This window comes from Lycorma delicatula, chromosome 6, assembly GCF_047948215.1.
Source record: "Lycorma delicatula isolate Av1 chromosome 6, ASM4794821v1, whole genome shotgun sequence".
NCBI lineage: Eukaryota > Metazoa > Arthropoda > Insecta > Hemiptera > Fulgoridae > Lycorma > Lycorma delicatula.
The window spans coordinates 54759192-54786834 of NC_134460.1; the positions used below are offsets into that span (position 1 = coordinate 54759192).

Below are 27643 nucleotides of genomic sequence, written 5' to 3' on the forward strand. Positions count from 1 at the left end.
ATAGAAAAAAGATTACGCAAAAATATCATCTATTATAGCCTTAATAAGATAAATCTGACTGCTTGAAAAAACTGATTCTATTATGGACAACCTTTAAAACCAAAATTTCTTCATAAACAGTTTTATAATTTTAGTTTATAATCAGATCTAATTAATCAAATTTATTACTTTTAAAGAGATATAAAATAAATCAAATAGTTTTTCACAAATATCCCACATGCAAAATAAAAAAGGGCATGATCCAATAATATTTATTTAGAATAGGTTACAGGTGGGATATCAAAATGCCATTTAGGGATGCATGATGTATTCACGTGTATGGATCAATTTTTTCCCTTTTACATGAAAAATTTGAACTGTGAGATGTCTGTGGGGGACATACTATTAAAAATACTTGTACATATATAAGACATGCCTAAAAAATAGCATTTTGTCAGGTATTTGAAAGTTAACATATGCCTCTTGGCCAACTCTGATTAATTTGCTTTAGTATACTGAGTAAGATAATAGGAATTATATAAAATAACACACATAAATAATATATTTTTTTGGATAAATACAGTCAGCTACAGGTGATACTTTACAAAATTCTTGGCTTCCTGCGGTCAGGAAAAGGCAACATAAATGAAAGTTGCAGATTTAACATGTAAACTATTAATATATAATTAAAATACTAAATTAACAAAATTCATTTATAAATAAATAATAACAATAAAAATAAATAAATATGAATTCATGAAGAAAAACATCATCAATATTGTATTAACTAAAAGGTAAATAAAAATCCTTTGCAACACTTTAAAAAAAAAAAAAAATTAATAAAACAAAAGTATTGGTAAAAAAATGAAGTATAAATTAGCTTTTGTAATTAAAAAAATATAGCATAAATAAAATTCAACAAATATTTTTTTATAATTTAAATTAGAAATTATCAATTACAATGACTACTTAAATGTAATTTCATTTAAAATTTACAATTAAAAAAAAAATAGAAGAAAAATTACATAACAAATAAGAAATTAAACATAACACTTACATAATTTTTATATAATAGATAAATAAGAGGTAAAATAACTAAAAATAAAAACTCGCACATTTATCCAAATGTAATTAGATATTAATTAAGAATAAAATATATGCTTATATTTTATCATAAAAATACAATTTTAATTTTAAAAAAATGAAAGCAATTCATCAAGATAATAAAATGAAAATACTAAAAATTACTTAAATGCAAGACTACAGGACTAGTTTAACTGCAGTACTTTTTAAGGTTCAAAAAACAATTAAAACAAAGATGGCATTAGTAGTTCAGTTCAGAAACATTAAACTTTTTTTTTTAAGTCTTTGAAATAAAAATTAAAATATAATAATGATCACCAACATACATAATCATGTTTATTAATCAATTTATTTTTAATTTAATACTACAATTTTTATTAATAATAAAATAATAATATATTATTAATTCACCATTAAGTATTAATGACAAGTAAATTAACAAATAGATTAAGTAGCTTAATCATCAGGAAATCTGAGCATTAGATTTCCTGATGGTTAATAATGATGATAAGATTATTATTCTTAAAAAAAATCAAATTATTTTATTATTTTTTTTAATAAAAGAAGAGTTAAGTTTATGGGACTGTGTGTAACTTGCTCCTTCACTGCCCGCAGTGTTTTTTAGAGCTCTTTTCACACTAATCCTATGTTTTATCACTCTCCATGACACCTCCTGAAAAAAAATTTAAAAAAATCAATATGAATATTTTACAATAGCCAAATAAAAAAATAAAATAACTAAACTCTAGATTATTGAAGACATTATACTACAACCCTTACAATCTAAAAATTCCATAACTCTCAGTGTTTTTGTTTCCTGAAAAGTAAAAATGTAAGAAATAGGGATAGGTTGCTGATGGCTAAAGGTACATTTAATAAACAGATTTCTGTAAATAACTAAAATCAATGCTGGATATAGTTTCATGTTGTAACTATTAGTTGGCATTTATTAATCGCTAATGATCACAGCAGCTGATCTCAGTTAAAGGAAAATAATAAAAATTAAATTAGTTTCACCTTTTCCAATATCTAAGATTACATAAATACTGCAGAGCCCCTGTTTGTGAGAAGAAATTGGAAAAATTCACCTAATGAAATTAACTTGAGGAATTAAAAAATAAATAAATAAACAGTACACGGAAAAGATTGGGTAATGCATGGTAAACTTTAAATAAATTTTAATCAAATTTTTTATTTAAAAAATTAATCAATTTAATAAAAAAAAATTCCTACTAAAACATCAAATTCCTACATACAGTTCTAGCTAAACACCAAATATTTGCAATTCTAAATATGATGTTACTTTTTACTATAATTTTACATGTATAATTAAAAGCAGTTTTTTTGTGAGTGATTAAATGTAACATCAATATACAGAGCCAAGGAATCACAAAGGAAGAATGTTGTACACATTTGGTAAATAGAAGTTAATGTTTGAAAATAATAAATTAATTTTTACAGTAAATGAAAGTGCCCAGCTGCTCAACTACACTACACTGTAAAACATAATTTAAACCAAAGTAAGCAACAGAAAGCAATAATTGTGTACAGTCAGTTATGAAAATGAACTTGTAAGCTGTCTAAAAAGCACTTGATAAGCAAACTGTTAACAAGTCAATGGGAAGGTATGCCAAACAATTGTGACAACATTAATGCATACTTTTAATTTATATATATATATATATATATATATATATATGTTGTGTATACACACACAACACACATACACATATGTGTGGGTGTGTGTGTTGCAGAGGGGTATTATAATAGGTTACGAGTTTCTGGGACTTCATTTTGCAAAGTAAAATAAAACATCAAAACAATATTAAGCTATTATTTCATACTTGCTGTTTAAATCATAGAATTTTTTTTAGTTTATGGTTATGCAGAATAAAAGCAACAATAAGCATTGTTAATATAATTTCAGCATTATTTAAAATTTTATTATGTGATGTATGAAAATCTGCAAAATATTTAATTCATATATATATATATATATATATATATATATATATATATATACTGTATATAGAATAAAAATTTATATTTGATAAAGGTTTAATCACCAAGATAGAAATTTGTTAAGTTTAAGTGGTTTATACTTGGTAATTGTTTAATGTATTTGTCATAAAATTAAATGTTTTTGATCTTATTTGCTGATTTCACACAATGTATGGAACTTGTAGTGTTAATATAATGTAGTGTTAATTACATGTAGTAATATAATTAATGTAGTGTTAAGTGGTTTATATTATATTCATATGCATGGCGGTGGACGAGTGTATGATGCCTTTGAACTGGCCTCCCAAAACGTTTTTTAAAAGCCACAAATCAACATTGTTTAAAAGCATCTTTGCGCGTAATTTGTGAAAGCACATATCACAGAAGTGATTTCGATTGATTAGATAATGATTTTTATATCGGTGATTCCTTAGTGGTTTGCCCAGAACATCCAAATCATAAACATAACCTCCAACATCAACTCAAGTATTATCTAATGAAGCTAGAATACAAATAGTGAAGTGAAACTTCAGGAGGAAGAAAAATGAAAAATAACTTGAAAATAGAATTTTGCATTACAACACCCAAGAGAAAAATAAATCAAAGCTGCATATGCAACTACAGTGACCTCAGCTGAAGAGTTTGGTGACTGTGCAAAATAGGAGTCATTAAAAGTCGAATGTGCTTTGTTCATTTCTTTTCAGCCATGGTGCTTTTGGGACAGACTGCAGAAATTCAGCTTTGTATATTTTGGGATGTGTCCTCAGTGTGGACTATTGGATTCGTCACCTACCATGTTCTTTATGAGTACTCAAAAAACAAGTAAAGACTTGCACTACGCATGGAGACCATCTGTTGGCTTGATCTTATCAGGTCGGCGTTGAATCTCCATGTAAACTGAAGGAGCCAGGCTGAATGGGAATAGTAGAGAGTTTTATAGTGTACTTGGCAAAGGAAAGGATTGCCGAGTGGATCTAGAACCTTGCTTGGATTTCTCTTATATTCTGTTTTTGTACTTTGTTTTGTTTCAATATTAGTGTGTTGTTATTGTTCCATGTAATATTTTTATGTTTCGTGTTGTGTGTTGAACTCACTTTTACCCTCCACGGATAGGTAGTTCAGTTCCTTTGTTTAGTTAAGTCCTTTCAGTCTTACTTAAGACTCGGTAAGATGTGTTTTGTTTTGAGTTCATTAAATAGTAGTACACTGATAGGAATGCCACGAGTGACATTCCCATCAGTGGCGTCCTGGCCGAGGCGTACTGGAATATGTCAAAAGCAGAGGTTTCGAAGATGACCTCCGGTAAAGCCCTAAGGGCTAGGAACAGAGGAGGTGGCGAAGGGTGTATTCCCTTACAGGGGTCAGGGGACAACAGTTAGTTCAGCGTGTGATGTCGACGAGACTAGATACATTTGCTAGAGCTCTATCGTTACAGTTATAATTGTGGTAATTTCATTCTATTTTTAGTTTTTGTGTTTTGTGTTCTTGTTAGATGTTTAATTGTTTTTTTCAGTGTTGTTTAGTTATTTAGTTTAGATTTTATTTTATTATTATTTTTGTTAATTTTTAGGGCTTTTATTATGTAAGTGATTTACAATTTTGAGTAAGTGATTTTGATTTTCAGCTAAGTGGATGATTTGATATTCAGATCACCCTTGAAGGGTGTAATTTCAACACGGTTAAAATAATTGTTTTAGGTATTTTATTTGGAGTTTTTTATTATTTTTGTTTATAGTTTCTTTCTTGTTGTAGTTGATTACATTAGGAACGGTAGCCTATTGGTTAATTCCTATTTTCTATCGTTTGTTTAAATTGATTGTGATCTTTTGTTTATTTACTTTTGTTATTTCGTTGTTTTTGATTGCTAGTTTTTTTGTACATTTATTACTTAGTTGTTTATTTATTTTGATTTTAGTTTTATTCTATTCTCAGTGTGAATGATTCTGATGACTGGTGTCCATGTTCTCCCCCGTTTTCCCTTGGATTTCTTAAGTGGAGAGCAGATAAGGAGGAAAGGGCACAAAGAGTGTATGAAAGAAAAATATGTTACAAAAAGGCACAAAATAATAGGCGAATTAGAATGAAGCAGAGGGGATATCGATGGAAGGAAAGGGAGAGTAGAGAGAAAGAGCTTCAAAAGCGAAAGAGGCCGAGGTTCGAGAGAAAAAGGAGAAAGCAACTACGGTAGGTCAGGATGTTCGATTGAAGGAGGTCAATGAGGCTGTAGCCTTCAAAGAAAGTAGTGATGCACCCGATGGTGGATCTGTCAGTGCTGTCACTGCGGAAGGTGTGTTAGGTTGTAAACAACAGCAAGAGAAAACTTCTGGGAAAGCAGAAGCAGCTGGGGCAGCTAAGGAAGTGTTAACATAGTCGTAACTGAAGAAAATGATTGAGATTCTGATGCTAGAATAGTATAAAAGATATTCGTTACCTCTGTACGTCCTAAGAAACAAAAGTTACCACCCATTAAGGCCAAAAAAACTAAGGCTGCAGCATTGCAAAAGTTGGAATCCTGATTAGCTTCCATTGACATAGTCTCTAATGAGGTTGTTAGTGTACTAGTGAGCATGTTCAATAGACTGTGTGTTGAGGTCGAAGGATTTGTCTACCGGCAATCTTAAAAACATTAAAGAAAGAAGTGTAACATTCATACAGTCATGTATGCATAAGCTTTGATTTTTACAATTATTGACAGTTAAGAGGAATGACCGACTTCAGGGATATAAAGGGTTTCAGGGTCGGGATGAGTGAAAGAGTATCTGCTTCATCACCATCACCGCCACCTATGAAGAAGCTTGCCTCTGATGTTGTAAAGTCTAGGCCTATAATACTATTAATTGATAAACCTCCAGGTGTTACTACCTCAGGTCTTAAAGGCCAGACAATAAAGAACTTAGAAGCCAGGAAGGAAGTCATTGATGATCTTAAAGTTAGACCTTGTGGAAATTGTGCATGAATTGGTCATAGTGCAAAAAAATGCACTAATCTAACATCTGCTTAAAATGCAGTGATAAACATAAAATAACAACTGCAATCAATCTTTGTGAAGTGTCCTCACTGCACAAACAGTAATGATGAGAAACAAAAAATAGAAACACAAATTCTACTGCTATAGGTGCTGAAAATTGCGACTGGTTGAAATGTAATATATAGAGTGATTGAGTGATAGGTTTCATCAAGACAAGCAGCAAGCTTCCTGTATTGATTCTAGTCTACAGTAAAATAGCAACAGCAACAATGTCAACTTCCCATGATCAAAAATTAATCTACAGCGAATGGTTAATGAAATACAATTGGCCTTATCAAGCGAGGTGTTTCGAGATGAGAAAGTAGATTTCATGGATGAGATCACAGTTGTTAGTATAACTCATTTAGACAAATTATATAACTTTAGAATATTATATGTAAATATAAGCAGGCTGAAACATAATTTAGAAAAAAATAAAAGTTTATTGCATATTCTTAATGTAAAGACTTCTGTGATTGTGTGTTTGGAAACATGGTTATATGAAAATTGGGAACCTAATTTTTGTAATGTACATGATTACAATGCCTAAACAAATGAGGGTCATTTAAACAAAGTTAATGTAGTGGTGGTTTACGTAAAGAAAAATATTCAGCATGTTCTTCATAAAGAAGCGATGGGACTAACTAATGTTCTAACTGTAAAGCTGAAAAATTAAAATAATAATAAAATATACATAAGAAGCTTATACCGTACTCATGCATGTAATAAGAACGTTTTTTAAATTATTTACATGATTAAACAATAAACCAAAATTTAAAAAAATCATATTGTGCTGGTGATTTTAATATAGACATAATGGAAATTAATGAAGACAGTGAATTTTCAAAACAATTTTTTTAAATTGGATTAAAAACCACGCTTTAAAAAATTTACTAGATTGGGTCTTAATGGTTCTTGTACAAATAATCTGTTTATAAAATCTAGCTTTGGAATACAACCTGTAAAATTGGAGTATGGTTTAACTGATTACTGTCACTTTTTTAAGTTTTCAAATAATACAGTACAAAGCAGTTCGTTTTTTCAATCTTCTGAAACTAAATCAATTATTATAAAAAGCTTGCTTAACTCTGTAGCGAAGTACCATTTAATTATATTTATACAATGCGTGGCCCAAATATTGTGACAAACATTTTATAAAAATCAATTGATATAATTAAGTCAACCATCAGAGTAAAAAAAAAGTAAACCTAGGAAGTCTTGGGTAAGCAAAGGTCTTATTCAATCAACAAAAACTAAAGAAAAATTTTATAAAAGTTGGAAAATAATCCAAATAAAAAATTGGAAGATGAAGAGATGTATAAAACTATACTACTTAAGACTTTCTAGAATTATGATAAAAATAAATTAAAAAATTATGCTGATAGTAGAAAAACATGGAAATTAGTTAACAATAAAATTGGGAAAGGTGAAAAAATAGAGCTGAAATAGATGTTAATAATTTAAAACTGAAATATACATATGACTAATAATAATCAAATAGCTAAAATTTTAATGATTATTTTGGAAGTGTTTGTGAAGAGATTGCAAGTAAAATTAATAATACATTTAACAAATAGTACACTTTTAAAACCTACGTCTGTCAATGAGATATTAAACTCTCTCCTACAATTAAAAAACACATATGATGCAATAGATGGTATATGTATAAATGAGTATTGAAGATGATTTCACTATATATTGTTGAACCTCTAGTGTACAGGGTTTGACCATAGAATATATAGAATTTTAGTTTTTTTCAAAAAATTATTTATTCACCGCTATTGACTTTGCTACCTTCAAAGTATTCCTTTTCAGATATAATAAATTTGTGCCAGCGCTTTTTCCAATCTTTAAAGTATCTCTGAAACACAATTCCCAGGATGGGAATTGCAGTTTGTGGGATTTCAAGATTGCAAGTTTGAAAACTCCAAAAAAGAAAATCAGAATCTTCCTAAATCTAGATCACAGGCTTAGCTTACTCAGCACACCAAGAAAGTACAAACAACATTCAAAACCAGTAAGTGGATTAGACAGTTTTGATCAAGGCGTAATAAGAACAGTTAGCAAGTTTCACGAGAACATAATGAACTGCCTACATTAAATAAATTACATGAAGAACTTCAAAAGAGTATTTAATTTAAAGGTTCTAGAACAACACTAACAGCTATCCTGAAAGAGTTAGGGTTTAAGTGGTGTAAAACTGATAATAACAGGAAACTTTTGATTAAAAAAGAAGTTATTTGGTGGAAGAGGATAGAATATTTAAGAAAAATTACTGATTGCAGAGAAGAAAATTTTTTGATTGTTTATTTTAACAAATTATGTATTATAATGTTCCACTTGAATACAAAATTGTGGTTGGATGATAGTGGTGCAGAAGTAAAAGTATCAGTTAATAAAGGTGATCGATTAATCATAAGCTACAATGTAGGAGAAATGGGGTTCATTCCAAATGCGACTGGAAAATGAGTTAGCATCAACAACAATTTCATGAGGTGGACATCTGAAAAATTAATTCCTGCTTCCCCCTCAGTCAATGGTTGTTATCGATAATGCACCATACTGCTAAAGAAGCCTCCGAATTTAACTGATAGTAAAAATGGCATGATTAAATTGTTAGAAAAGAGCAATATTCCATTTAATAAAGCAATGTTAAAACCACAATTATATGACATAATTAAATCACAAAATTCAAAAATAAAGTACCATTTTGATGAACTATTAAAAAATATGGACATCAGGTTCTGTGACTTCCACCTAACCATCCCAATTTAAATCTGATCGAGATGGTAAGGTCAGCTCTGAAAAGATATATTGGTAGTATATTTTTAATGTCAGATATTAAAAAATTAGCAGAAGAAAAGATGAATGAAATGAATAAGGATGATTGGAAGCCATATTGCAAACGGGTATAAAAAAGCTACAACTGAGTATAAGAAGATGGAACCGGTAATCCATGAAAAGATGTAAATAATTTATCATACATCTAGACACTGGTAATGAAAGTGACTTTTCCAAGTGAAACTTGCACAAGAACTGGACATACAATGCAAATTTCAAGTATGTGTTAATATAATAGTACAATCAACAATGAAAACCATCATACAAAAAAAAGAATTTGAAAATTCTAATTATCTATATTATTACTAAAAACAATTGTGTAATAATAACTGTACATCTAATTTAGTGTAATTACAGATACAATTTACATTCAAACACTAGTTAAGACTTTTTAATTTAAAAATACATCTAAATTAAATTCTTTTTTATAATCTTTATTTATTGAATTATTAATACTAATTACGTAATAATGAATTATAACTAATAAAACATGAAAACGGAAATAAATTAAACGTGCATAAATAAATGTAAAATTATTATTGTTATCCTAATGGTGTAAATGTTTTCAGGTTTGGTAGTAATGCAGTTTCAACCTTCTCCAATACAAACTTTTATTTTCATTGTACGCACTGTACACATCGGTTATATATTTTAATAAACTTCTGAATACAAATAAAAATTTCATATTAAGATATGTTAAAAAAAAAGAGAATTTGTTAAGAGCAAATAAAGTACTTGAAGAATAGTTGTGTTTTATTAACTGGTAGTAAATTATCATATACAACTATGTAACGAACTAGAAAATTGTATTTTGATTAATTCACACTGTTTATAGATTTAGTATTAATCTTTATTTTGTTAGTTAATAATATTGTTTGTTATGTTTTTTTTTTTTATACATCTGGCTGGGTACAGATGACCATGTGGATCTTATATGTATTTACGACTTGATTTAATAAAATAAAATAAATATTATCTTTATTAAATAAAAGATATAGTCTTATTTTTAAATTATAATTTTACAAAATATAGATAAATATGCTAATAATATTTTTAAAACTTCATCAAAGTTGATCAAATTAAGTGCTGGGTTAAAGATTTTAAAAAAATGCACTTTGTAAAATTCAAGATTCTATATGACAAATTCAAGCTACATAAGATTCAAGGTTATACTTGTTAATTATCATCACATTCTTAGCTTACTCTCTTTGAAAATTAGTATTGTAAATAGCCTTCTCATAAGCTTATTAAACACCGAAAATGTTTAGCATGATTGTTAATACAATGATTTTTCTTCACCATAAAAAATATATTAAAAAAAATTCCATTTATTGGCTCCAAGTAAATTATTTGCTAATGGATTTAGCAAGAATCAATTAGTCATCAAAACATCCAGTAACTTTGCATTTATCTCAGAAATAAATAGTTTATTTACATTTACAGTCAAAAAATATTTTGGTAGCTTCATTTTACTTGAACCTGCAAATTTCAACTTCCAAGTAACAATAAAAGAATACCGTTTTCAAAAATAAATATAAAAATTTAGTAGTGTGTGTCCAGCAGACTGATGTTTTGCGTAATAATACTTACAATCTGTATTGTATATATGAATATGCAAATATAAAGTAAAACATAAATATAATTACCAACTGAGGGAGACTGCTGTTGTCAGCAGAGATTGCAACATTTATTGCTTTCACCCATGTGCAGATGACACATGCCAATAGAAGCGGCAACAGCAACAGCCGCTGATCCTAAGTTCTGATTTATATCTTTTCGTGGCACTTCTGCACATGATTGTGTCTTATACATTCTACCTTTACCCCAAATTGGTAAACAGAGTTTCCTTTGCAAGTTCAGGTATCGTCCAATAAGAGCATTTCTTTTTCCATTTTGTTTTCTTATATCACTAGATGGTTCTGCTGGTGACGGTGTTGGAGAAGGAGGAGGAGCTTTTGGTGAAGCAGGAGCTTCAGCTTCTTGGACTTCTGTTATTCTATTTAATGACTGACTTTCTCTTAACCTTGTTTCTCCTGCTCTCCTTCTATGCCTACCATTAATACATTGTCTCCTACTGCTGGTCGAAGTAGTATTCTGACTACCCCCTGCTGTTCCATCCAGTTCTTTACTCTGTGTTGTACCATTATCGAGTCCACCTGCAGAACCCGATCCACCCTGGGGTGGATTACTTCCAGTACCACCAGCACCATCATTACCTCCCGGATCTTGTGAATCACGCCCTCTATGCAATGATTTTGTGCTTCCTCTTTTCTTTCTTCCCTCAGAATCTTCATCACTGGCATCTGAAGAACTGCAAGATGCTGTTCGCGTTTTTCTAAATTTTCCTCTACGCTGTTCATAACCGACAAATCCTCTACTTCCTGGAGATTTTGTAGAACCATCTTCATTTATTTCTTGCAAACCGATCTGTGGAGAGCTCTGGGCAGTAGGCAATGGAGCCGGTAATGTTTTTATCGGTCGGACTATATTATGTGTTCCAGGATGGAGTGGACCAGGAGCTGTGGAGGCCTGTAATAGGAGAAAATTGAATTAAAGTGATTTACTTTATTAGAATAGAAAATAAGTTACATAATTATGTCAATGTTGTAGTATAAAAAAAACACAAAATATATCTTTAACACAATAAGGCAAAGCCTGTAAAAGATTAGGGTGGGAACACTTGTTATTACCATGTGATAGATTTGACTCACTGTGACCTCTGCTTGGCGTAATGGGATTTAAAGAAGGAGTCTGATCCTATCAGAGGAAGAGCTATATTCCTCTTAGAGTATCATGATTCATCAGGGAATAAAACTTCAGGAAATAGAATAGGATAAAGGAAAATGGATTTACAAAAACAAGACTCCTGAAATATGAAAAAAAACAATAGCAAAGAAAAGGAGATGAAAAAGCAAAAGCAGAAAAAATGATACGACTGGAAGAGATGTGGAAGAAAGGTAGAGAAATGTAAACTTTAAAGGACCCAGAACGAGTTGATTACACTGCAGTGAGGGGCTTTGTAAGAAGTAAGGAATAATGATTGAGGAAATGAAAAGTTTAGAAGAAGAAGAATTTTCAAGCATATTTTTTCTATTCAAATTTATTTTATTATCAAATTACCAATACTGATTTTTTTGTATGGCACGCTAGAATACTTCAGATATCAAAGATTTGCATCCAGTGACACTTCAGCAAATTTTTCTAATTTACCATGTACTTCAGCCTAACTAAATATCTTTTTTATAATACAGTTTCCAATATAGTTGCAGCTAGGTGACTTCTTACAAAGCCCCTCAGTACAGACAGTGTAATCAACTCATTCTGGGTCCGTTAAAGTTTACATTTCTCTACTTTTCTTCTATATCTCTTCCAGTCCTATCATTTTCTGCCTTTGCTTTTTCATCTCCTTTTCCTTGCTATTGTTTTTTTTATATTTCAGGAGTTTTCTTTTATTCATTTTTTTTCTCCAGTAGTAGCTTTCCTAACTTTTTTAGTTTGTTGTTTCTTAGTTTAGTTCATTCTGTTTCAAATGAATTTATAACAGAAAGTATAGCATGAGCAACTTAAAATATACTATTACAAACTAAATATATGCAACATGTATCGTTACAACACATGCGACTCACTACTCCATCTTATTAGAAGAAGCCATACTTTGTTTAATGATCTTTTAACTGAGCCCAGAATTTTTAAAAAAACTGTATGATACATTTTTAAATTCATTTGAAAAATCTGGTTAAAAATACTGGCCTCACTATTTTACAGAAACATTACACCAGACATTGATTTTTTTCATCATGATGAGCATGCTCAAACATCTGGTAAGGATTACCAATCATCCAAGATCTGGTGTTGTGCAAATTAACATGACCAGATAAATGAAACAAAATGTGCCTTATCTGAGATGAAATACAGCATCGAGTTCATCTGTCCATCGACAATATTTTTGAGAAGCCAGTTTCAGTTGTCTGTTATCTTAAGTTGTTACAAGATATGATTTCAAATTTAAATCATGACGTAACTTACAGAAAGATGTGCATTTTAGACTACTTTGTTGTGATAAGTTTTTTTGAACAGGCAGAAATTCTTGTTTGAATATCTGCTATGGCCTCTGGAGTCATAATGGAAGGCTGCCTATTTTGTTTTGCATTTGAAACTGAATCAATTGTATGGCATTTTTTTAAACCAAATCATGAATGCTACTCTTTAGAGGGACAGTGGCATTAAAAAATGTTTCCACGAATATTTGACACGTTTCTTGAAAGGATTCAGAATCCACATAAAGCTTCCACTATAGTAACTGTTTCTTTGATTGAATAAGACACTTTAGAAAAATATAACTGGAAAGAGCAAAACTATAGTGCACTGAAGCATGAACAGTTTATGACTGACAAGAGTAACAATGTAGACAACCAAAAGTGGCACTAGTGGAAGCAGCATTAAGCAGTTTAACTTGGTGCGGTTTGATTTTAAGTTGCTCACATTACCCCATATAACAATAATTGTTTGTCCAGAATTTTTTGCATTTTGTTATTGTGCTGTTTTGTAATGCATTCGATATAAATGAACAATTAATATATTAATTAGAAAAAGTTATTTAACTTCATATTATAAAATAAAATATTTCTGCACAATGCTGAAGAATAACATCTTCAGTTGATGGAATTAATACAAATAAACTGCAAGTCAAATATCCATCCAACAATACTGTATCCAATATTAGAGGTAATAAAATTGTAACAGAACAATGAAATGGAGTACGGACATTTTATTTTCCCTTTATCATCTTTAATGAGCTACTTTTAATAAATAAAAATTAACTCTAGGTTCAAACATTGAATTTTAAATGTTCATTATATTTCTTTTTTCCATAAGGTATTAGTTAAAATGAAGAAAAAAATAGCCCATGCACTTATAAATAATATATGTAAAATCACTTCTCTTTTAATGAACATAAACCAAATTAGCACCTTAAAGAAATAGAACCAATTACAAAAAATCATACTGTTTCTATTGTTCTTTAAATGTTGACTTTTTGAAGTAAATGCCAAATTAAAAAGGTCTAAATTTACAGAAATGAAAAGGTCTTATTTTTTAGATCAGTTTTTTAAAATTTAAATATGGAGATCTGTAAAAAAAAATATGCCAATAAGAGGAAATCTATTCATAATAAATACAAGATTGAGACACCTTGATAAAAATATGGAAATGAATACAGAGAAACAGCATAAAGAGATTACAATCCCAATAGAGATTGAGCTTCAACTCAAATGCAGGAATATGTAAATTTACTTCACATTTTTTAATTATATTTTTTAATCTTTACAAGAAAATACTTTACAAAACAAAATGACACACCCCCTCCTACACACACACACACACACACACACACACGCACACACACACACACACACACACACACACACACACACACACACACACACACACACACACACACACACACACACACACACACACACCATTGTGCTATAACAATTCATTAATAATAATGATGGAGAAAATAAAGAAAAAATTTTTTAAAAGACTATAGATAATTTATGTTCGTTGTAACAGAGATCTGTATCCACATGTGGAATAATTCTTTTAGATAGATTTGAACTTATTTTTATATATTTGAATGGATTGTAATAAAAACTTGTTTTTACATTAAAATGAGACTTTAAAATTTATGAAATAGTAGGCAATAATTTACACAGTGCATTAAGCTGAAAAAGAACTATTTTTTTTTAAATTTGGGGTATACTCCACAGCATTAAAATATGAAAAAAATTAAACATATTTAAATTAAATTGTGCCAAAAAATTTATGGATTTTTTTGAGGAATCCATTTTTAAAGATAGTCACTTTTAAAAATTAAGGATAAATATCAATTTTTAAAAATTTGGTGAAAAATTAAGCAGTGCAAAAGTAAAGTATTCAAAATAACAATAAATATAATAAAATTTCATCAAAATTGTACACACCTTATTGTTTTGAGAGAAATTTATGCATATCATGCAAAAGTAATAGCTTCTGAGTAGCTTAATCTGGTTTTCTTTTAACTGAAGAAAAAACATAGCGACACACTTCATTTACTTTAATTTCTTATATGAAGTACCTTATATCTATATTTTAATATGACTTACTTCACTAATAATAATAATAGCTTAATAGCTTACTTCACTAATAATGCTTATTGGTACAGCTTCTCTTCTTAATTCTTGAACAGCAAGATGTAGTTTTCCTTCAGACCGTGAACCTCTCCTATTCAATGAAGAATGACTACCTCCCCCGCAAAGATCAGACCTTCCATCTCCTTCTTCTTCATCATCTTCTTCTTCTGCAACTATGCTGCATTTTCTTGTTCTCTGTGCAAGTGATTTAGTATAGTTTGTACTTTTATGTGTTAAAAATACATTCATGCAAATGAGTGAAATAAGTTTTTAGAATTACCTCAGAAATTAAATATGGTATTTAATGAACATTCAATGCACAATTATAACTACGCACAATGTAATAAGTGTCACAGTAATTACACTCTAAAAGTTACACTAGTAACTCTTAGTTTAGTTACTCAGTTATCAATTTATTTTTGCCAATGTTAATCTCTAGATGGCAATTATGATGTAAGCACAGATACACAAAATTTCACACATCACTTTTGTATTCAAGGATACATATATTTTACAATGCCATACAACTAGACAGATAATAATAAATGATTTACAATCTATGTATTTATAAAATATATCACTGTAAATTTGAACACTATATAAATCACCAATGTTAATACTGAAATCTGAAGAAAAAGTAGCAATTCTTATCTAATAAAATGATAGCGTTAATATAGCCAGGCCCATATAACTACCACCGTGTATAATCTTTTGTACCATGGTTGGTGAATAATGTAGATTTGAATACCTTGTTCTATTCCAAAAACATAAATTGGAAAACAGTCTATATCTCCTATATTGTACCACCACATATATGTTATACTTAAATTCTGAAAAACATTGACCTGCTACTAAAATACATATTACAATACACATTTTTCTGTTACAACTTTTTGAAAAAAAAAACCTTTACAGAATGATAAAAATGGTGGGAGGCAAGAGATCATTATACAATGCCAAAATTACATTAAATATCTCACTTGTTATATGGATGCACCTATAAATTCCTTTATCCAGCAAGTTATGAGTAAGATCAAAATACTGACAACGTCCAACCTACACACGGCTTAACCATTCTCAAAAACAGAATTAACAAACCTTACTTATGATACTTAAAGTCTTGGAATCGTATGTATAATCTGAGTAACACTTGACGTAATCTAAGTAATACAAAAATTACGTAGTGTGTGCTGTAAGTAACAGATGAAAATTCATTAATGTCAGGTGATATTAGCATCCTTTGAGAAGTTGTGTCAGGAAAGGTATATCTGGCCACAAAAAGTTCATCAAATCCCTTCTACATAAATCAAGAATTATTTAAGTACAATGAAAATAAAAAATTATAATTTTTTATTTTATACAAAATAAACAATGTATACTCTATTAAGACGGTTTTTTCAAATTATTTCATTTAAAATCAATTTACTTCAGGAACAATTTATTAGGTTTTAATCAACAGATTTAGCAACAATCAAAGATCTAGTCACATGTTCCAAAACTATCATTTAAAATGAAATAACAGGTAGAACAAAGAGAATGGATGCAACTTCTTTTTCTTTTCGCTTCACTCACAAAATGTAATATCTGCTTGTTACACTAAACAAGTTAATGTTTCTTAAAAATTATTTTATTCACTTTTAGTTTACCTACCATTTTAAGGTTCAAGAAAATTTTTTATATTTATTTCATGACCTAATAAAAAATTGTTGAATACTTATAACGATCCTTTTATTTTATAAATAAAAATTTTATAGATAAAATAGGTTAATTTATTTTTTACATATAATCAAATCCACAAGAATGAAAACTGGATTGCTCAAACAAAATCAAAAAAATTTTTAAATATCACCAAGAGAAAGATTTTCAAAAATAGGTGCATAGTGGAAAATAATAAAGGGGAGATATAGTTAAAGGGGAGATATAGTAAAGAACGTACACACTTTTGAATGCATCATACTGAACTGAAATAATAAGCTCAAAATATAAGCTTATGTGAAGTAAATTTTTGGATTTTTATATCTACTGGATTGTTATATTTCTGAAATCTGAAGTATAACCTTTTACCCTATGGAAATAGGTTATTTACCACCTAATATGTAGTAGCTAAATTTTTCCCAATCATATAACCACATTTATAAAGCAAACATTCTGAATATGAACACATTGTTTTATTAATGTATTAATCTTTTTAAGCCTCCTCTATGAATCATGAGACCTTGCCGTTGGTGAGGGGGCTTCAGTGCTCAGGGATACAGAGTAGCTGGACCGAAGGTGCAACCATATCGGAGAGGTATCTGTTTGAGAGCCAGACTAAGGAATGATTCCTGAAAGAGGGCAGCAGCTCTAGTACATAAATTAAAATCTAATAATGTGTTAAACAAAGATGGTACACCAATATATAATACGAAAGGTAAAGTCGATAGATGGGTGGAATATATTGAAGAGTTATACGGAGGAAATGAATTAGAAAATGGTGTTATAGAGGAAGAAGAGGAAGTTGAGGAGGATGAAATGGGAGAAACAATACTGAGATCTGAATTTAAGAGGGCATTAAAAGATTTAAATGGCAGAAAGGCTCCTGGAATAGACGGAATACCTGTAGAATTACTGCGCAGTGCAGGTGAGAAAGCGATTGATAGATTATACAAACTGGTGTGTAATATTTATGAAAAAGGGGAATTTCCGTCAGACTTCAAAAAAAGTGTTATAGTTATGATACCAAAGAAAGCAGGGGCAGATAAATGTGAAGAATATAGAACAATTAGTTTAACTAGTCATGCATCAAAAATCTTAACTAGAATTTTATACAGAAGAATTGAGAGGAGAGTGGAAGAAGTGTTAGGAGAAGACCAATTTGGTTTCAGGAAAAGTATAGGGACAAGGGAAGCAATTTTAGGCCTCAGATTAATAGTAGAAGGAAGATTAAAGAAAAACAAACCAACATACTTGGCGTTTATAGACCTAGAAAAGGCTTTCGATAACGTAGACTGGAATAAAATGTTCAGCATTTTAAAAAAATTAGGGTTCAAATACAGAGATAGAAGAACAATTGCTAACATGTACAGGAACCAAACAGCAACAATAACAATTGAAGAACATAAGAAAGAAGCCCTAATAAGAAAGGGAGTCCGACAAGGATGTTCCCTATCTCCGTTACTTCTTAATCTTTACATGGAACTAGCAGTTAATGATTTTAAAGAACAATTTAGATTCGGAGTAACAGTACAAGGTGAAAAGATAAAGATGCTACGATTTGCTGATGATATAGTAATTCTAGCCGAGAGTAAAAAGGATTTAGAAGAAACAATGAACGGCATAGATGAAGTCCTACGCAAGAACTATCGCATGAAAATAAACAAGAACAAAACAAAAGTAATGAAATGTAGTAGAAATAACAAAGATGGACCACTGAATGTGAAAATAGGAGGAGAAAAGATTATGGAGGTAGAAGAATTTTGTTATTTGGGAAGTAAAATTACTAAAGATGGACGAAGCAGGAGCGATATAAAATGCCGAATAGCACAAGCTAAACGAGCCTTCAGTAAGAAATATAATTTGTTTACATCAAAAATTAATTTAAATGTCAGGAAAAGATTTTTGAAAGTGTATGTTTGGAGTGTCGCTTTATATGGAGGTGAAACTTGGACAATCGGAGTATCTGAGAAGAAAAGATTAGAAGCTTTTGAAATGTGGTGCTATAGGAGAATGTTAAAAATCAGATGGGTGGATAAAGTGACAAATGAAGAGGTATTGCGGCAAATAGATGAAGAAAGAAGCATTTGGAAAAATATAGTTAAAAGAAGAGACAGACTTATAGGCCACATACTAAGGCATCCTGGAATAGTCGCTTTAATATTGGAAGGACAGGTAGAAGGGAAAAATTGTGTAGGCAGGCCACGTTTGGAGTATGTAAAACAAATTGTTGGGGATGTAGGATGTAGAGGGTATACTGAAATGAAACGACTAGCACTAGATAGGGAATCTTGGGGAGCTGCATCAAACCAGTTGAATGACTGAAGACAAAAAAAAAAATAATCTTTTTGTCAGAAAAATAGTTCACTACTATACTCAACTGCTATAAGATCTTTTTACTCGTTTAAATCAGTATTATGAAATGAAATTAAAAGAATGCAAGTATCTTTCTATTTTTTTGTTTTAGTTATGTAAGAAAGTAAATGAAACAAATTCAACAATTTATTTCTGCACTCTTGTAATATTCTTTGGCAATGAGCATTCATTATAGCATTTTCCAGCTAATACTGACTTCAGTTTAGAAAATGTTTTCTGTAATATGTATAAAAAATTAAGAATAAACATATTCTAAAATAAAAAATCAATACATTAATATTACAAACTAGTGTGTGGCAGGTAGTTGCAGTTTCTAATAACAGTGTTCATAAATCTCTCAACATTTTCAATTACTCTACCCAGATACAGATCAACTCAAAATGAAATTTTGATTTTGGCAATAAAACAAATGAACAAAAATTGCTGATTTATAATATTGAAAAAAAAAAGATGCTTTAAGCCAAAAATTACCTTTGCAGTCTATGTAGACTTTAAATATGCTTAAAAATCGAAAAGGTTTCCTTGATGAGTTCAGTTAGTGAATATTGAAAAATAATAATTTTACTTAAAACAGTGATCTCAACCTGTTTAGTTATACGACTCCCAAATAGTAATATAATGAATAATATTACACAATCCCAAAAAGTAAAAAAAAAAAAAGATGAATATTTTGTGATCCCTAACCGCAACCCAATGAAGCCTAGTTAAAACTATTTAGCTGCGTTGATAGCAATGGGTATGAAACAGCACATATGAAGTATACAAACATGAGCAATTTACAGCTTCCAACTTGATGTGTACATGTTCCTTGTAATTTGGTCTGCTTGCATAATATCTGCTGTGAGAAAGTCATGTTCAAACATGCAAATGATGCGTTTAAACGAATCACACTCTCAGCATATAAAAGAGGTGTAAGGAATTGCAGAATATCAGTCTAGTTTCACTGAAAATAACAATAATAATAATAATTATGCAAGTTTCAATTTTTGGTGTATGATCAAATGGTGTAACTGTTTTTTTCCCCAAATTAAATTCTTATGCAAAATGGATAAATTTATGAATAAACAAAGTCAGCCATCTAGATCCAGTGAATCAATTGGTAAAAAGACAAGATTGTACAATGACAGTTATTTAAATTAAAGTTTTAGCTGGAGTTATGGTTTTCCCTCATTGGATGGAAAGCCACAGTGCGTTGTTTGTTTTCAAGTCCTCTGCAATGAAGCATGAAGCCATCACAACTAATTTGACACTTTGAAACTAAACATATGGATCATAAAAGCAAACCCTTGGAATTTTTTAAAAGAAAACTACAACTGTGAGAAATCAACAAGTTTCTATTTGTAAATCAAGCCATATTGATAAAAGTACATTTGAGGCATCATACCTTATGAGGTATGATGCTCATATAGGTATGATCTTAGCTATGGCTAAGATGTCCAAACCCATACAATTGTAGAAAACCTCATATTGCCTGCTGCATTTGATATGGTCAGTGTTTTAATACATGTGGAAGAAGCAAAAAAACTGAAAAATATTTGGGTTTCTAACGACACAACAACAAGGTGAACTGATGACATGACTGCGAATGTTCATGATCAGATAATTCAGCAAGTGAGGTTTAGTGAATTTTTTAGTATTCAATTTGATGAATCAATAAATGTGGTAAATCTTTCTCAGTTCTTATGTTTTGTGAGATGTGAATGCAACGGGGAAAGATCAATCAAAGAAAATATGTTGTTTTGCAATTCAATATTTGTTCATGCAACAGGACAATGTCTTTTATGAAGCTACTAAAAACTATAACATAGATTGGACAAAGTGTATTGCAGTATACATAATGGTGGTGCAAAGGCGATAACAGGAAAGAACAGGGGATTTCTGAAAAAATTCAAAGATCGTCTTATACCAAGGGCAGAACAGAAGACGCACTGCTTCCTTCACAAACATGCCCTTCATACAAAAAATATGCCGGAATATCTCAAACAAATTCTTTGTAAAGACGGTTAATTTTATTAAAAATTGATCATTAAAAAGAATAAGCTGTTTACTAAACAATGCATTGAAATGGACAAAAACAAAAAAATCTCTTCTTTTCGATACAAGTCAGGTGGTTATTGTAGGGGAAACTGTTAACCTGGTTACTGGAATTGCAAAATGAATTAATAATTCCAGAACAAACAAATGCCAATGAAATTTTCTTTTTTTTTACAGAATAATTAGTATATGTTGCTGTTGGTTTACTTAGCTGATGTATTTTTGCATTTAAACTACTTGAATGTGAATTTATAAGGACGTGGTAAAAACATTTTATTAACATCAGACAAAGTTCATGCTTTCATTCAGAAGCTTGATATCTGGATTATTTGCCTTAAAACCAAAAATGTTATGTTTCTACTCTCTTTTGATTATATTAAGAAAAATTTGGATGAAGAAGACACACAGTTATTAACCACAGTTTAGATAGCATGAAGATGCATTTGCATGAGCTAAAAATTGAGCTGGCGGAGTATTTCCTGGAAGATAAAAATGATTTCTCGAAGAGATGGGTACTCAATCTATTTAGTGAAAACACTGTTGCAGCAGCTAAGTTACCAGTTGAGATTCACAACTGGCTCACATCTGAAGATTTAGATATTTTTTGGCTTGCACTTGGAAGTGTGTATGGAAATTTAGTCACAAGTGTGTATGGAAATTTAGTCACAGAAGCATTGAAAAGATTAATACCTTTCACCATGTCTTACTTCTGTGAAAAGAGTTTTTCATCTATGGTTGCGCTAAAAACTAAATATAGGAATCGTCATTCATTACTTGAAAATAAATTGTTTCTGACATAGATCCACTTATGGAGAAACTTTTAAATGAAAAACAAACACAACCATCTCATTATTTATTTTCTTTACATGTGTACTTATAAATGTAAGTAACATGTTTATAATAAATGGTTTTTTTCGCATAAAATGATTTCAATATTGTTTACGTGTAAACTGTAGACTAATTTTGCGAACCCCAGGTTGAGAAACACTGACTCAAAATTAAAAAAAGAAAAGCAATTTAAGTTATTTAAATTAAAAGCAATCGGCCTGATCAGAGAGACTTACATTACCATCATGAATTTAATAAGTGTTAGTTGATTTATTTTAATTTAATAAAATCCGGTAAAAACAGGTGGAATAGTCTTTCTGAACATTTTGATTATTTAGCATCTCATGACAATATTATTCATAAGCATAAAATTTCTTCATTTATTTTTAATTAAAATTTAATAGTTTTTCAAGGCCTAAACAAATCTGCGAGATAAATTATTTTATTAGTATTTTTTCTTAACTGAAATCAAATATTTATTATCTAAATGTATATTAAAGTTATAAAAAATAAATTATACATAAAAGTAATAAAAAAAACAAAAAACAATACATACCCTTCTAACATACAGTTTGAAATTTGTAGCTCAGATATGTTTATTATGTTAAAAAACTGTGCATTCAGTAAATACTAATTTGACACTAACAAAAGTTTTTGTATTAAATAAAATGATTAGAATCATTGAAACAATTATATAAATGCCTGATAAGTTAACTTTAATTTTTATAGAAAAACAAACTTTATGCTCAACTAAAAGATCTGAATGTGTAAAACTGGTTAATTAGGTTCTACCATTAAAAAAAAAACATGCAAAAATGTGTAGGTATAGTAAAAGTAAAACCTCTCTAATTCACCACTTGTCTGTTGTAGGAGTATTTTTAAACACATTTGTATGTGCAAATGAAATAAAATTTACATATTTATTTGGATTAAAATTTTTATATGTAACATCTTTAAGTATCATCTCTATTATTCTTTAACTGGTATCAGTCATTATGTAACTAAATAAAGCTGGCTAATGATAATGTAGAATTAACACAATATTTATTAAAATAATGTCATGTATTTCTAAAGGCTTGAAGGTCTACAGAAAACAATTACTATTTCACATTAGAATTAAAAGATATATGTCAAAAATAAACCTTGAGAAAATCTATTCTAAGACTTAAAATAATTATATACAATAAAAATATACTTTCTTATTTTAATTTTATAAATATTTATTATTTGAAGTAAAAATAACTTCACAAATAGAATTTATAAATGATGAAGTTTCTAGAAAATTGTAACCTAAACTTTACATAAAAATATTAATAATTTTTGAATATGCATACTTGTCTACACCCTGTAATCAAATTCTCAAGAATTGTAGCACGATTTGAGTCTCAGGCAATGTCTTTCAAATTTCTACTTTTTATGTCACAAAGAATGTTACACCAAGCATATAACATTCATAATGTGATATTTGACTACTTTAGATGTATGATTATGTGATTCATAATATAATCAAAAGTGGCAAAAAAACTGTATTAATTACTTTGCCTGTTTTTGTTATATAAATTTTGTTTAGTTTCAAAAGTATATTTATTTATTTAATGTATGTTAGTATATCTTTATTAGTTATTATAAATGGTATCTTTAGTCTGTGCATAGCTTATACAAATTGTTGACATGTAAAAAAAAAAACACATTAAAAAAAGCTTAAAAGTATAAATATACTCTCCTCCATAGATTATGTACTGCCGAGTGACAGAAAAAATTATACTAATTTTTAAAAAGAATTTAAATATCAAATAATTATATGTAAATGTTAAAAATAAATGTACTGAGTAAATAAAATGAATAATTACAATCATTTATTACCTGAGCAACATCACCAGGTGAACGAGCCATACTTAATAATGTCTGGTTGACTTTTGTGGAAGGAACTGGTGATGTCTCATTATCTTTACAAGATTCAACTTTTAAGGTTGGTACTTTTCTGTAATAAAAGAAAGATTTTAAAAAAATAAAAATGTAATTTTTCATACAAATTTTAATTAATAATTAATTGACAGTTCTAATAAAGTGAATGAAAGCAATGTGAAGTTTTAGAGAAAGGATGGAAAATATTTCCTGTATAGAAAGTGCAAGCAGGAAGGAGATGCTGGGAGCAAGTCAATAAAAGTAAAAATTCTACAAGCGGTAGGGTGGAAAAAGGAAAACTAAACAGCATATTATTTGAGAAATTAATAGCTTTGACATGACAATACAGAAAAAGAACAATATATAACACGGAAAATATCAGAAGATAAACTGGAATGAGGTGGAAGGAGATTGTAAAATAGGATAACAATACATAAAAAACATGTAAAAAGTTGCTACTATGTGAAAATCTGCCAATACAACAAAAACTCCCATATAATAATAAAACAAAATGTCAATTGAACAGCTAACATCAATCAATAACCTAACCAATGTTACTAAAAATGTGTGGGTTACAGGCTAATTTCTAGTAGATCACAAAACATTTACCTGAAGTAAATATTTTAAAAATTATCATGGCATATTAATTTTATTAATGATTTACAAATATTTTTAATTTAATTAAAATGAAAAATAATAGTAAACATGATATAAAAATAGCACCTTAGAACGTGCACCTTTAGATTTACATACCAATTAGTACCTTTAACACACCAAGGTACTATGCCAAGCAATTTATATATTTATCATTATTTCTGTTGTCAATAACTGAATGTTTAATTCATGTTCGTCCTAATTCAATGAGTGACAGCAAAGAGTGTAAAATGGATAAGACTGAGGACAGGCAGGACAATGCCATGATGAACCACGATTGGACTGAACTTTTGTAATCACAGACAATTCTGTGCGCGAAGTTGACGCAAAAATTCGTGAAGACTGCCAATTCACGATTTCCATTTTGTCATTTTCTCACAACTTTCAAGGTCAGTGCTATACAAAATCGTTTCTGAAATCTTAAAGTTCAAAACACTGTGCTTGCGATGGGTTCCCAGGCTCCTTTCTGAAGAACATCAAAAAAGGAGTTAGTGCCTGATACAGTGAGCAGATACAGCCGATTTGACCTGATACAGTGAGGAACGAGATGAACCTTTGGAAGAGGAATGAGACAGAGGAAGAGACATGGGTTTCTCACATCACTGCAGCATCAAAGAGGCAGTCAGAGGAATGGTGGCAAACATCTCCAGTCAAAGTGAAAACCAAACAACAATGTCAACATGCACGCACGATTATGGCAATTATTTTTTGGGATAAACATAGTGTACTGCTAGTCGATTTTATGCCCAAAGGGACAACAATAAACTCAGCTGTGTACTGCGACACCTTGATGAAGCTTAGAATAAGCAATGTGATCAACTGTTTTGATCAACATGATCTGGAGTTTTGTTGCTGCATGATCACCCGCTGTACAGCCTGGACACCTTGTGCGATTACCACTTGTTCTGCTACCTGAAGGAGTTTCTTGGCGGTCAGTGGTTTCACACCGATGAAGAAGAGAAAACAACAGTTTTCACTTCTGAAAAGAGGTGAAGTTTTAGATTTAGTGAAGTACAAAGACTGAGAAGACTGGCTGTCTTTACAGGCAATTCTGATTTCTATGACATGGGCATAAACAATTTAGTAAAATGCTATGATAAATGTTTAAACAAAAAGGTAACTATGTAGAAAAGGAGTATAAAGAGTAATGAGTGAAATAATAATGTTTTTGACAATATCTTTACTAGTTTTATTTGTATTAAAAACAGGCCATTACTTAAAAAATACATAGAAAATTACAGGCATGAAATTTAAAATGTTTTTCTTACTGGCTTTTGATACTAAAGGAAAAATGCCACAAGTGGGAAATCATTAAAATAGATAAAGCTAAACAAGTTCTAATGATTTTAGCTAATACTGCCTATAACAATAGGCATAGACCCAATTGCAGTATGGCATTAGTCTTGTCCAGTTTCAAGTTAAACATTCAAAAAACAATAATTTTATATGATATTAACAAATCTTATAATTTGTTATGGTTAATAATACATACCCAGTAGGTTTAGGTTGCACTTTAGGTTCTAAAGATCTCAATTTTCTTTCTGCCAGCAGAAAGTAGGTAGCTGTAATATGATTATATTCATTTCTATCAAGTGCACTGAAAAATTAAAAGAAATATTGAATTACACACAAACAAAATGTAAAATAGATTCAATGTGGTGTACTTTTAAATGTATGCACAAAAATGATGAATTCTTTATTGACCAGTCTTAATTCAGTAAAATTAAACTTCAGTTTCAAGAGTAAAGAATTTATACTCATTTTAACATTAATCACACTAACAAAACAAAGCAATATCCATGTAACTGTCTCATTCTGATAGATCTGAAATCCTAATCAACAAAACTGGCTAATAGATGTATATAACAGCAGTTTATTTAGATTTATAAAATATACAACTTTGTCTTACAAGATACTAGATTAATAATAAATAGGTTTACAACTAAAAACAAAATATTACAAATTATTCAGACTTTATAAAACTATGCATTTCAAAATAAAAAATACTGATTTTTTTATAACAATCTCACTTTCTCATACACAACTCTTCTTTTGTGTCCTTTTGAATTTTTAAACCATTTTTCCCAATTATTAGGCTTGGACCTATTTTTACAAGTAGATGTCCTCTTTAACATACTAAAGAATGTCTGCTAGATCCTTTACATTTTTTATATTTTGCGTCTATGATTAAAACAAAAACGGCATCAAAGTGTCTGTTAAGTTCAGTAATTCTACTCTATTTATAAATAACGTTATTACACATACATTCAGAAGCTTTGAAGATGGATTTATTTTTTTGGAGGTTTAATCTGAATTACATACTAAATTATAACAGACAATGTAAACATCAACCATCATGAATTTTCATTTTCAGAAATGCTGATAGCAAAATTATTCAAAAGACATAGATGTTAAAAGAAATATTGTCAGCCAGTAAACGGCATAAAAAAAGAGAGAATTACTAAGACTTACTGTAAATAAAATAACCATGATGAACTTACTCAAGCACTTCTTCTTTGGTAGCTATTTTGCCATTGACCATTTTTTGGACAATAAGAGCATGGTCTTCTTCTGAAAGATGATGCCGAGATATTAATGGTACTGCAAGATCATTTTGTTTGTCCATTTCAAGCCAAGGATCACTAGCAATTTCTGCTAGTTTTGATCTTTTTTCAGGCTCACGAACAAGCATTTTTGATATCAGTCTGAAAAAAGATGAATTCCACACAATAAATAAATGATAATAAAATAACAAAAGCAAAAAATTATAAAACAAAAATAAATCCATAATTTAATCTTTGTTAGATTGCAAGAGAGTTGATTCATGAGCCATTATGGCTGCATTTTGGTTATGTTCTCAGCTAAACCTCAAAGGGAGGTGAATTTTTTTTGAGGGCGATTCATGTTTTGCACGTAACTGTAAGGTATTAAAGTACCTGAGACAATGAAATCTGAAATACAATGAAATAACAGATAACCATTTCAGTCTGGAGAAAATCAGCTAAAATTAATAGTAGTTTAATTAATCGGTAATGAGTGAACGCTCATGAGTAAAACCATCTGAAATGGA

General features: G+C 29.7%; 1 protein-coding gene across 4 annotated transcripts in view; it reads right to left on the minus strand.

Moving 5' to 3' along the window:
* Nucleotides 1-1084: 1084 nt before the first annotated feature.
* Snrk (SNF related kinase) overlaps nucleotides 1085-27643 on the minus strand; it is a 196611-nt gene continuing 170052 nt past the window's right edge. For all 4 annotated transcript variants that reach the window (XM_075369915.1, XM_075369913.1, XM_075369914.1 and 1 more), the window contains 6 exons: nucleotides 27075-27278; nucleotides 26066-26170; nucleotides 23878-23995; nucleotides 15091-15279; nucleotides 10558-11440; nucleotides 1085-1735 (listed from right to left, as the gene is read on the minus strand). In XM_075369915.1, coding sequence (XP_075226030.1) covers nucleotides 10580-11440; nucleotides 15091-15279; nucleotides 23878-23995; nucleotides 26066-26170; nucleotides 27075-27278 — 1477 coding nt within the window. In that variant the 3' untranslated portion in view covers nucleotides 1085-1735; nucleotides 10558-10579. The remainder of the gene's footprint in view (nucleotides 1736-10557; nucleotides 11441-15090; nucleotides 15280-23877; nucleotides 23996-26065; nucleotides 26171-27074; nucleotides 27279-27643) is intronic.